The 12739-nt window shown below is 54.3% G+C and overlaps 1 protein-coding gene across 1 annotated transcript in view; it reads right to left on the minus strand.

Annotated features, from left to right (window-relative positions):
• Positions 1–6556: 6556 nt before the first annotated feature.
• Positions 6557–12739, minus strand: part of SPOCK2 (SPARC (osteonectin), cwcv and kazal like domains proteoglycan 2) — a 30005-nt gene continuing 23822 nt past the window's right edge. The window contains exons 9-11 of the mRNA XM_054659693.2: positions 11704–11766; positions 10551–10688; positions 6557–10431 (exon numbers count right to left, since the gene is read on the minus strand). Coding sequence (XP_054515668.1) covers positions 10286–10431; positions 10551–10688; positions 11704–11766 — 347 coding nt within the window. The 3' untranslated portion in view covers positions 6557–10285. The remainder of the gene's footprint in view (positions 10432–10550; positions 10689–11703; positions 11767–12739) is intronic.

Below are 12739 nucleotides of genomic sequence, written 5' to 3' on the forward strand. Positions count from 1 at the left end.
ATTTTTTTTTAAGAGAAAGGGTTCCCTATGTTGCCTAGGCTGGTCTTGAACTCCTGGGCTCAAGTGATCCTCCTGCCTCAGCCTCCCAAGTAGCTGAGACTACAGACATGCACCACTGCACCTGGCTTGGCCTGGGTTTTGAAGGATGTGTAGGAAAGTAAAGAAAGGAGTGGTGAACATTTTCAGGCAGGGGAGGCAGCCCTAAGCAAAAGGCTGTAAGGCACAGAGGGTAGAGGCAAAAGGGAGGACAATGAGGCTGGTGACAAGGGTGAGGACCAATTCTCCAGGCTTTCAAAAGGTGAAGGAACTTGACTTTCACCCTGTGGGTAGTAGGGAGTCATTGAGGGTTTTATGTAGAGGAAAGACCCCACCTCACCCATCTCCATGGTAGTTATGACAAAAATGGATGAGGAGCGCTAGAAAGGAAGGAGCTAGAAGCCTAGTTTGCCAGCTGCTGCAACTGTCCAAGTGACAGGTGATCAGGGCTAAGCTGGGGAATGCATTCATTCAGCAGGTATTGATGAATCTGTACCCAACTAGAAGGCAGACTTTAGCCTGGACAGTTTGGCCCCAACTACTTCTCCAGTCTTCATTTGAATCCTTTCCTGCCTCCCAGCCATATCACGCACAAGGTCTGCAGCACCCTCTGCACACGGTGTGCGCCCAGCAGACCACCACCATTCCCAGCCCTCCCTACTGTCACACAGGCCCCGTCACCTCTTCACAAAGAGTTTGCAACCCTTGGGAAAGCACCATCCTGCCCCGAGAAAAATCACACTGAGACACGTGTTCTTGTGTCTTTTCTATTGGACTGTGGGCTTCCTAAGGCAGGCCGGGCACTATTTCCCACTGTATCCTCTTTTGCACCACCTAACTCAATTTCTCCAAGCCTGATAAGCAAAGAGCCTTGCATACAGCAAGGGTGCAATAAACCCAGCCAAGTGGACATCCCATCTCCAAGGGTCAAGGCCGGATGGTGTAGCTCTAAGGAAGGGGCAGACCAAATGAGCTTTGACATCTCTGGGATTTGATGATCCCGGGATTCTGAATCCAAGAATCTGGGGTTGAACGGGCTCCTTGGAGCCCAGTGTGTGAGCAGAGGGAGAGGACAAGGAACAAAACCAAAGAGATCCAAGTTCAGTGGAGTCCCAAGCCTGCTGGGAACAATGCTGGAGAAGGGGTGCAGGGAGAGAAAGGTAGGAGCCCACGTCTCCCTAGCTGCCCTCTAACTGCTGCAGGATAGGCCGTCACCTGCCCATCAGCAGCTCAGCAAGTGAACAGGCCCTCTCAGCCCTGGCCCAGGGGTCTTGCGTCTCCTGATGGGGGCCCCTCCAGGGTGATCCTGGGGGTCCTGGGGCAACTTCATATTGAACAGCTGGGCGTTGCCAGGCCCCAGGCTGGCCCTCCGGGACAAGGGGAGTGTTGGAGGACCTGGCTGGAGCTAGCTGCCTGGCAGAGTCAGGGAGGAGGCTGGGGCTGCGGAGGAGGAGAGGTTGCCCCACTGAGCGCAGCCTCTGTTGGTGTCACTGACTGTGATATTGTGATATAAGAAGAAATACGTATTTGGTCTTTGCCCTCAGTTCCTGACCCAGAGCCCAAAACCTTTGTAATTTCCTGAGTGATAGGAACTTCTGACACAGAGCTCTGAAATCCCTTGGAATTTCTGGAGTGATAGGAGCATCTTTTGTTCCAATGAGGTGACTCCTGGGGGGCTCCTGGATACCCTCAGGATAAGGACTGGCTGCCAGGGGAACCAACTCCCCCCAACCGCTGGGGAAGGGAGAGGGGCCAAAGGTTGAGGCGATCACCTGTGGCCAGTGATTTCATCAGTCATGCCTACATAATGAAGCCTCCATAGAAACCCAAAAAGACAGGGTTTGGAGAGCTTCCTGACAGCTGAACACATGGAGGTTCCTGGAGGGTGGTGCCCATGGAGGGCATGGAGGCTCCACGTCCCTTCCCACCCACCTCACCCTATGCATCTCTTCCGTCGGGCTGTTCATCTGTGTCCTCTGAAATATCCTTCACCGTAAATGGGTAAAGGTGTCTCCCTCAGTTCTGCAAGCCTCTAGCAAATTAACTGAACCTGAGGAGGGAGTATGAGAACCCTGATCTGTAGCCCATAGGTCAGAAGCACAGGTCAGAACCTGGGGCTGGTGACGGGCATCCGAGGTGGGGGCAGCCTTGTGGGACTGAGCCCTTTTTAAAATTGCTAAATTCATTAATTTTAATTTTTTTTAGACAGGGTCCCACTCTCTTGCCTAGGCTGGAGTGCAGTGGTATAATCATGGCTCACTGCAGCCTTGACCTCCCAGGCTCAAGCGATCCTCCAGCCTCAGCCTCCCAAGTAACTGGGACTGTAGGTGCATGCCAGCTCATCTGGCTAATTGTTTTGCTTTTTTGTAGAGATTGGGTCTTACTCTGTTGCCCAGACTGGTCTCAAATTCCTGGCCTCAAGTCATCCTCCCATTTTGGCCTCCCAGTTCGCCACTGTGCCTGGTGGGACTGAGCCCTGACCTGCACGATGTGTCACTCTCTCCAGGCAGTGTAGGAATTGAATTGAATGTGGGACTCCTAAGTGGTGTCCCCTGGAGAACAACTTGGTGTGTAGAGAAAAATCCCCACACATTTTGGTGACCAAAGGGGAAGTATTGTGTGTTGACAGAGTGAGAGTAGAAGAGAAAAAAATAGTTTCGCTTTTTTTCCCCCTCAGATAGACTATAAAGGAGATTGAGGCCAGGCATGGTGGCTCATGCCTGTAATCCCAGCACTTTGGGAGGCCAAGGCGGGTGGATCACTTGAGGTCAGGAATTCTAGACCAGCCTGGACAACATAGTGAAACCCCATCTATACTAAAAATACAAAAAAAAAAAAAATTAGCTGGGTATTGTGGTGTGCACCTATAATCCCAGCTACTTGGGAGGCTGAAGCAGGAGAATCGCTTGAACCCGGGAGGCGGAGGTTGCAGTGAGCTGAGATCACGCCATTGCACTCCAGCCTGGGCGACAGAGTGAGACTCTGTCTCAAGAATAAATAAATAAATAAATAAATAAATAAATAAATAAATAAATAAAATTAAAATAAGGAGATTGAGAGGAGATAGTGCAGGGAGGGGCCTCCTTCCCCACCAGCACCAGGGAAGCAAATATTCCTGGGAGACTTGGAAGGCATCCACCCTCCCCTCTACTGGCATGGCTGGAATCAGAAGAGGATGGGCAGCGGGAGCAGGAGCTTGACCTCAAGGGTCAGCCCAGCTTTCTCTAGAGGCTGACCCATCCCGCAGGGGTGCATCAAGGATGCCCACCCTTCCAGAGAAACAGTGGCAGAGTCACACCAAATGTGCAATGTAAGAGAGAGAGAGAGAGAGAAAGCAAGACAATCCCGAACCTAACAAGACATTTTCTGGACTCGTACCTGTGCATGTTTTTTGTTTTTTTGTTTGTTTGTTTGTTTGCCTGTGCACGTTTTCACAGACTCACAACACTGGACAACTGAGTCCAATCCCCTCATCTTACAGATGGGGAAACTGAGGCCCATGGAGAGGTGCTGACCCAAGTTCAGAAGCAGGGCCTGGAAGAATCTCCATGTCTTACCTTCTTCTGTACTTCCCCAGTACCCACGCTCCCATCCACATTCAACCATGACTTACTGATGAAAACACAGGATTTTCCACCTTGGGCATTATCTCAGTGCGGGAGGCATGCCAGGAGTGGCTACAGCCCTGGGCAGCTGACCTTGCAGTGAGCCAGGCCTGGAGCAACACCAAGGCTCCACCACACACCCCTGCCTGAGCCAAGGTCAGCCCTGGGAAACAGAGTCTTCTCATCCATAAATGGGTCTGAGTGGCTGGTGATCCCTGCCTCGTGGAGTTGCTGAGGGGATTCAACAGCAGACGTGGCCTGGACTGGCTCACGCTTGTGATCCCAGCACTTTGGGAGGCTGAGCCCAGGAGTTCGAGACCAGCCTGGGCAACATAGCAAGACCCCCATCTCTACAAAAAGTTTAACAATTAGCGGGGCATGGTAGCACACACCTGTAGTTCCAGCTACTAGGGAGGCTGAGGTGGGAGGATTACTTGTGCCCAGAAGTCTGAGGTTACTGTGAGCTATGATCTCACCACTGCACTCCAGCCTAGGTAACAGAGTGAGAAACCTTCTCTGAATAATAATAATAATAATGATAATAATAATAATAATAACGTAAAGGACATAGGGCATTGAAGGGAACATAGAAATGTTTGTTTTTTCCTCTCCTCTCCCTCACCTATTTTGCTCAAAATATAAAAAGTTCTGGTTTTTGTTTGTTTTTGGTCAAATACACCCCCTTGCCTCTCTGAGCTCTCCACAAAGGTGGTGGGTGGGAGGGAAATTCTGCCTGTAGGACTCTGTGTGCAGTCTGGGTTTTTTCTTTCAGATTTGTTCCCAGGACCCAGTTATTCACCGGAGAGAAGTCAATACATAGACCCTGTTCCCAGGAGGCTAAATGCTGAGGGAAAGCAAGGTGCCGGGATGCGGTGGGCACAAGGGGAGGCCTGGTTGAGGACGGTGCTGTGCCCAGGGAGGGGGTGGGCAGGGGGTTCCCACGCATCTGGGCTCCAGCAATGGTTTCCCGAACGGCCGCAGCCGTGTCTGTACTGCAGGTTGACACCTGGGCCTGTCCCCGGCAATGCTCTGTTTGCTGTTGGGCCAAGGAACCCTGGGAACCCAGGTTGACAGGACATGGTGACAATGGAAGGATTGTTCCAGAAGCCGGGGCCCTGGCTGGCCTCTGGCTTCCCGTCACCTGAGCAAATGTCAATCTGCCAGGTACAAAAGCCAACATTTCCCTGACGGTTGAAGACGCTCATTCAGAAGGCCTCCCCTCAGCAGGCTGCAGGCTCCTCCTAGCCACTCCGAATCCGAAACCGCTGTTCTCATCACCATCCCTTTCATCCTACATGCTGGGAGCAGCCCCTTGGCAAACCCCATCGCTCCTCACACCACCTTCCAGAAAGCTCCTGAGCCTCCAAGTCTGAGCTTGCTGGTGGCATCGAGACCCAATGAATGGCAGAAAAGCTCCCTTCCTAAGGAGTTGTTCCAGCCAGACGGGCAGAGCGTGCCCTGGCTGCAGGCTGGCACCAGGGGCTTTCGCTGTTTGGAAAGCACGGGGGCTGGTTACCACGGGTGATCCATCCAGCAGATCCTGGCCCAAGGCCACAGTTAGCAAGCTCCAGGGCTAGAGATTAGAGCTCCTGTGCCCAGATTCCATCCCCCTCCACACCGCAAAAGGATTTGTTAAAAGACACGTCTAGTGAGGGGTGGGCAAGGCCCAAGAGAAGAAAAGTCACAGAATAATGACGACAGTCCCCCAGCTCAGACAATCCCAGAAATAAAAGTAAGACATTTAGGTGTTCTTCTGCCACACTGGCCAGGCGTGGTGGCTCGTGCTTGTAATCCCAGGACTTTGGGAGGCCGAGGTGGGCAGATCAGCCTGGCCAGCAGAGTGAAACCCTGTCTCTACTAAAAATACAGAAATTAGCCGGGTATGGTGGCACACGCCTGTAGTCCCAGCTACTTGGGCGGCTGAGGCAGGAGAATCGCTTGAAGTGGGGAGACGGAGTTTGCAGTGAGCCGAGACTGCACCACTGCACTCCAGCCTGAGCAACAGAGCAAGACTGTCTCAAAAAAAATAATAAAAAATAAAAATACATAAAAAAATAGAATCATGGGCCAGGCATGGTGGCTCACGCCTGTAATCCCAGCACTTTGGGAGGCCAGCATGGGAGGATCACTAGAGGTCAGGAGTTCAAGACCAGCCTGGCCAACATGGTGAAACCCCATCTCTACTTAAAATACAAAATTAGTCAGGCATGGTGGCGGGTGCCTGTAGTCCCAGCTACTTGGGAGACTGAGGCAGGATAATCACTTGAACCTGGGAGGTGGAGGTGGCAGTGAGCCAAGATCGCGCCACTGCACTCCAGCCTGGGCGACAAAGCGAGACTCTGTCTCAAAAAAAAATTTAAAAATTAGAATCATAATGCTAACAAGCATGTAAGGGCCCGATACATACTCCACTGACGGCGCTGTCTCAACTGGTTTTACCTTTCTCACAAGCCGTTTGCTAAGAGGTGGTTGAAGTCTTTGAAAAGCTCATACCCTGGATGAAAATGCTCTGGAGCTGGATTGTGGTGACGGCTGTATGACACTGCGAACGTACTAAATGCCACTGAATTGTACTGTACTGTATTTTTATCTTTTTAGAGATAGTCTCCCTCTGTTGCCCAGGCTGGAATGCAGTGGCACGACCATAGCTCACTGCAACCTCAACCTCCTAGGCTCAAGCAATCCTTAGCCTCACCCACTGCCCCTCCTTCTCAGCCTAATTTTTTTGTTTTGATAGATACAGGGTCTCACTATGTTGCCTAGGCCAGTCTCAAACTCCTGGGCTCAAGGGATTGTCCTGCCTCAGCCTCCCAAAGTGCTGGGATTATAGGTGTGAGCCACCACGCTCAGCCATAAATGCTGTTTTCGTGAAAAATAATACCAAGGGTAAGAATAATCAGAGTATTGCCAGCAGATGGTGTTTATAAAGTTTTTATTTTCCATTTTCTTAAAAATAACATTTGATTTCCTTTATGCATGTGTGGAGTGTACTTGTTTCCTTAGGCTGAGTAATAGGCAGATAAAGACGACACGAGGCAGGGTCCCCAAGTGGAGGCGCGGCGGGACGTGAGAGGATGGGGGCGCAGGGGAAAGGCAGGGCTGGATGACTCACGGGACGCTTGAGTGCCCATCAACGCACACGCACACAGTCTAACACTTTGTTTTTCAATTTTTTAAAAGACATCTAAAATTACTGAGAGATACGATTTCAGCAGTTAAATCTACAGACGGAAATCCAAGCACTTGAACACAATTCCTAACTCTAAGCTCAGTTATTGCACATCACACAGTTTAAGCAGGCTTCAGGCTGGAAAGCAGTTTGCTCTGCTGGGAACTTCCTCGGGATGTCTGCGTCTCCTTCTGTGGTGTCTCTCCCCTGGGACTGCCGCCAGCCCGCAGCCTCTCGACAACCCCAGGTATCGAAGCTCAGCCATTTGTTCTCCCCAAGGGCTGAGGGCTCGGGCTTTGGTGAAGCAGAGGGTCCCCGTGTTGATGCCAACGGACCCCACCCCCTCCAAAGTGAAGTTGGAAGCAGGTGAAGCTCATGGAAGGCTGAAGGCAGGCGGGCTGGAGTGAAGAGGGGTGACCACCCCCGATGTGTGGGACAACAGGGGGCAGTCAGGATGCCGCCACCCACCACCCCTCCCTTCCAAGCTCCCAGGCCATGCTTCCTTCTCCATCACCCTTGGACCCTCTCTGAGGGGTCTCTCAAGGCACATTTATTTTCTCTGCTGCAACCTACCAGATCTGACATCCACCTCCCCCAGCACCCATGGGCCAAGGAGGCCTGGGGCAGCCAAGGGGAGTTCCAGGACCAAGCAAGCAAGAAACCGTTCTTTGAACACATGGTTAAGCTTCTTCAAGCATGGCCCTAATTCCCCTACCTGCCTAAGCCAGGGGAGTGGGGGCAGGAAGGAGCGAGGCATCGAGGAGAGGGCGCTGGAGGGGCTGGGTGGCAGGCCCCTTGGTCAAGGTCACAAATCAAGGAGCCGAGGAAGGACCGATCTGCAACCTTGCTCATGAGGAAACCTTAACCTTGTCTAACAAAAAGCCACTTTGAGGCCGACCTTCAGCTCCACAGGGAGCTGCTGTTCTGTCCACCTTTGGAGGGGCCCAGTCTCAGTGGGGCGAAAGGCAGTGTGGGGGCTTCGGAAACAGGCAAGGCTGGACCCCTGCAATCCTACCAGAGGCTAGTTCAATCCCTTTTGCTTTCTTCCTAAAACATATTTACAAGGACACACAAACGTGCACAGCCAGAAGACCCAGAGACAGAGAGAGCACGTGTCCCAGGAGCGGAAGGTGACATCAAGAGGACAGGGGACACCCTTCCTCTGAACTCCTTCCTTCCCCAGGCCCCCCAGCATCCTTAACAACCCCCACCCCCACCCCGAGGAGGAAAGTTCCAGAACTCCAGCTGGGACAAATGGAAGAGATAGGTAGACTCCAATCCTAGCAAGAGCAGAAGTTTCAAGTAGCTCCGAGTCAGAGGCGCGGCTGCCTCAGAGAGCAGAGGGCTGATGTGGAACAGCATTTCCCCGAACTGAGCCGGGGCTGGAGTGGGGAGGTGAAGGACAGAGAGAGGACAGGAGAAAGAGGGGACTGGGGGACCTGGAACGACGCGACACCTCAACAATCAGAACTGGGCTGCGGAATGGGAAGCAGTTTATGGAGCTAAGTGGGGCTCTGCTATTTCCCCCAAGAAGGACTCAGAAGATGTTGATTCCAGGGCAGAGTGAGGGGCAGACGGGATGAGGCTCTTCTGTAAAGTCCAACAGATGCTCACAGATGCTGGGAGGCTGGGGACTGCCAGGTTGGGAGCCTCACCCAGAGAGCCTCACTGCATTGACCCCACACCCACCACCCACCCAGCACACAGGGGGCCTCTCCTCACGCTCCCAGGCCACCAGGATGGCCCCCAGGTTCACACACAGGCACACACACACACGCTGCACTCACCACGCACTGAAGGGCATCACAGCCCCAAGTCTGCGTAAGAAATTCTCCACCAAAGGTGTTAAGGAATTTGCTTTGCTGAGGAGAACTAGATGGGTGGGGGAAAACAGCAACGAACAAACAAAAGAAATGCACAGGGCCTCTTCTCATCTGGTGAGATGAGCTCACACTGCTCAGGGGATGTTGGGGAACAGCGAGGTGTGAGGTGTGGCCTCAGAGCCCGGCTGCACCTGTCCTGTTCCCTCTGACTTCTCACTTTTCCACATTGCAGGCTTCGAAACAGAGCTTGGGGAAGCCCCTCTGCTGGGGCAGCCCTAGGGAATCCTCGGAGGGGCCAGAAGGAAGCCCTGGGGGCTGAGGGAAGTGGGGCTGGACATGGCCTGTGGGTGGCTCTCCCCTGGCAGGAGGAAGATCATGGTCTCAGAGTGCGGGAAGGCTGCAGCTTTCGGCAGCTGCTTCTCTCCAGGGTCTCAGGGACAGCTCTCTCCGTTGGTCTGGGCAGGACAGGAGTGTTAAGGGTCAGGGAGGAGGTGGGCACACACCCCCTTAGCCTAGACCCAGGCTCCTTGCCTGCTGCTCCTGGCCCTCAGGCGCCCTCAAGTGGATGAGGGGACCCCAGCAAGGGGGATGGAGGCAGGAGTTGCACCAAGGGGGAGCCAGGCAGAGGTCAACTGTGTAACCACCACCCAGTGTCCCCAAGAGAGCAGCCCAGACCATGGCTCCACCACAAGACCAAGAGAAAAGGGACAGGCTATTCCAGGGTCTAGGATTCAGAGCTGCCCCATCTCAACACCTAAAAGCTCCCCCAGGCTCTGCAGCCACAGCCTCCTCCTGCTGAGCCGACCCCCTCTCCTCACCCTGTTCTACCTGCACCACCTGGGCCACCTGGGACAGACCTCAGACAGCTTGGCGAGGCACCCTGTCCCTGGCCTCTCAGCTGCGCTGCCCTCCTCCTCCGCCGCCACCACCTTCATTCTCTGCCTTGGGTTAGGAGAGCTTCTCTAGTGTTTGGGGATCCGGCAAAGGGACAGGGCTTGCTGTGGCTGGGCGTCCTGGCCCGTCTCATCTGAGGCTGGTGGGGATGTCACACCACATCGGCCCAGTTTTGGGAGGACCTCAGCTGGTAGACAGCTCCCTGCCCCTCCCTCCCCTTTGCAATGGGGACAGGCTCGCAGGCCAGAGCTTGACCTCAGAAGCAGGAGGGAGAAGGGCAGGCAGGGGCCGGTCGAGCCAGGGTAGAAACCAAGGGGAGCCAGGGTAGAAACCAAGGGGTCAGGGCTGGGCTGGAGGACACGGCTGGGGGATCTCATTTCATGGATTTTGACCTGTCAATTTGTATTTGTGTGTGAATGTATTTTAAAACCAACAACAAAAGGAAAGAAAACAGCTACAAGGAGGCCGAAGGGGCCTTTGGGTGACTCACTCTGCCAGGAGCAGTATGGATCAAGGACACATTTGTCAGTGCATGCCACACACACACACATATACACACATGCATGCACACACGCACTCACACTGTCACCCGTCCCAGCCATCTGTGCCACACACATGCCATGCACACTCACACTCCCAGTCCCCCCAGGTGGAGCAGGGTCCTTCTGACTGCATTTCTGGATCCGTTCTCGAAGTTGCCTGCTGCTGCTCAGAGCTCTGCTGTTGAGTCCCCCCCGGCAGCCGGCTCCTGAGGGCGTCTACCAGATGTAGCCCCCGTCGTCAGCCTCGCCTGCCTCGCCCTCCTCCTCCTCGGCCTCCTCGCCTGCTTCCTCCGTCTCCTTCTCCTCCTCATCCTCCCAGCCGACACCGCTTCCAAAGTCCCCCGAGAAGCCCACGATGTCATCTGTGAGGGGATCAAGCCAACAGGGGGTGAGGGAGCTTCTGGCACGCACCCCCCAGCATCCCACGACAAGGGCCCCCAGGCCTGGGCCCCCAGCAGGCCCTGAGCTGCCCAGCCCGTACCACAGTCGGGGCTCCCATGCGTGCGCGTGCCAGTCAGCTCCAGGCCCAGCTGGTCCACACACCAGCAGTCACCGCTGCTCTGGTCACACTGCATCTTCCGGTAGTAGCCATCCTCGTCGCAGCTCGGGATGAAGATGCCTGAATGAGACAGTGCCAGGCAGGGTCAGAGCAGGGGCCCAGGCTGTGGGCCCCTCAGAGAGGTGACCTCAGGGCCTCATGCAGGAGCAGAAGTCTATGCACCCCCAGAGCCCAGCCAGACCAGGTGCTGACCCCCCAACAGGCCCAGATGCTGAGAGCTGGACACCAGCCAGCAATTCTTTCGGCTCTACTCGCTGGAGATGAGGAAACCCGCTTCCTTGAACCACTGCTCAGGCCCCTGTGCTAGCTCCCAGCCGCCCCATCAGTTTCCCTGACTCCATGGCCCAAGTCTTCTAGGACAGCCAGTCTGACTTCACCAGGTTTGACACTCTCCATCCTCCCACAGTTCCTCCGGCCTGGCTGTCCCCTGCTAGGAAGGCCCAGCCTTCTCCTCCCAGCCACTCTGAGTCCGACCTGCCTCCGGGGCCCACTTGCTTTCCTGCAGGCTCCCCAGCTGAAGCTCCCAGGTGCCTGTGTACAGGTCACACTGCTAGTTCTGTCTTTTTAGTGTGTCCATTTGTGTGTTGTGTGTTTCCGGACTGGCCCAAGCTAAAGGGTTATGAGGCCGGGGAGTGCATCCATCTTGCCATCCGCTCAGAGTTGGGCTGGGTCTATTGCTGTTGTATCTGTGGGGCCGGCCCCCAGGTGTTTATGGAGCATGTGAGTGAGTGTCACTCAGGGAGTGGCCTCACTAAAACATTAGTCACAGCCTTGCTGAAGGAAACTGAACTCAGTGGAGGGTTCCAGGATCCTTCTGTATCCCAAACTCTAGCTCCAGCATGGATGGGCATAAAATTAGTGCCTAAAACACACTTTTCCCGGGGCAGATTGGGAGTCCCTGCCCCACCACAAGGATAGACACAGGAAGGGGGCAACCCTCTTCTGTCTTCCTAGGCCAGGGCCTCCTCTGGGCTCCATGTCTGCCATGAGGCCCAAGGCTGGAGACCCTGGGTCTCAGACAAACCCAGGAAGCCGTCCCCACCTCCTCCTCTGAGAGCCTGGTCTGGCCCCTCACCTGGCTTCTTCTTGGCGGCCTCCTGGATCTGGATGCGCTCCAGCTCTGCCAGGCAGGGGGGCTCTGCGGGGAGAGAAGCAGCCTCTGATGGGACTGTCCCCTGGTGCTGGGGGGATGCACTGAGCCCTTCAAGGCTTAGAGACCCAGGCAGGGGCTCTGCAAGATGAAAACACCCCGTTTCTGACACGGGGTCGCCTCACAGCAGGGGTGGGAAGCACAAGGGCTCTATGGCATGAAAATGCTCAGTCTCTACTTAGGGGAGCTCATCCCACAGCTGTGGATGACCTGAGGTCCCCAAGAAGTCCTAGGGACCCATGAGAGGAGTAACAGGATTCAGAAGAGGAGGTGGGGTGAACACACAGACACCCAAGGATGAGACAGCCCAGGGGAACGTAATGCTAGAGGGAATATTAGAGAGAACTCCCAGGCCTGAAAATACAGCCACGCGCTACACAACGACACTTCAGTCAACAGTGGACGGTGGCCCCATAAGATTACAACACTATTTTTACTGTACCTTTTCTATGCTTAGTTATGTTTATTTTATTTTTATTTTTTATTTGTTTATTTTTTTGAGACGGAGTCTTGCTCTGTCACCCAGGCTGGAGTGCATTGGCGCGATCTCGGCTCACTGCAAGCTCCGCCTCCCGGGTTCACGCCATTCTCCTGCCTCAGCCTCCCGAGCAGCTGGGACTACAGGCTCCTGCCACCACGTCTGGCTAATTTTTTGTATTTTTAGTAGAGACGGGGTTTCACCCTGTTAGCCAGGATGGTCTCGATCTCCTGACCTCATAATCTGCCCACCTCAGCCCCCCAAAGTGCTGGGATTACAGGCATGAGCCACGCGCCCAGCCTTATTTTATTTTTTGAGATAAATAAAATAAATTTTTGCTCTCGTCACCCAGGCTGGAGTGCAATGGCACGATCTTGGCTCACTGCAACCTCTGCCTCCCGGGTTCGAGTGATTCTCCTGCCTCAGCCTCCCAAGTAGCTGGGATTACAGGCACCTGCCACCATGCCTGGCTAATTTTTGTAT

This window comes from Pan troglodytes, chromosome 8, assembly GCF_028858775.2.
Source record: "Pan troglodytes isolate AG18354 chromosome 8, NHGRI_mPanTro3-v2.0_pri, whole genome shotgun sequence".
Classification (NCBI taxonomy): Eukaryota; Metazoa; Chordata; class Mammalia; order Primates; family Hominidae; genus Pan; species Pan troglodytes.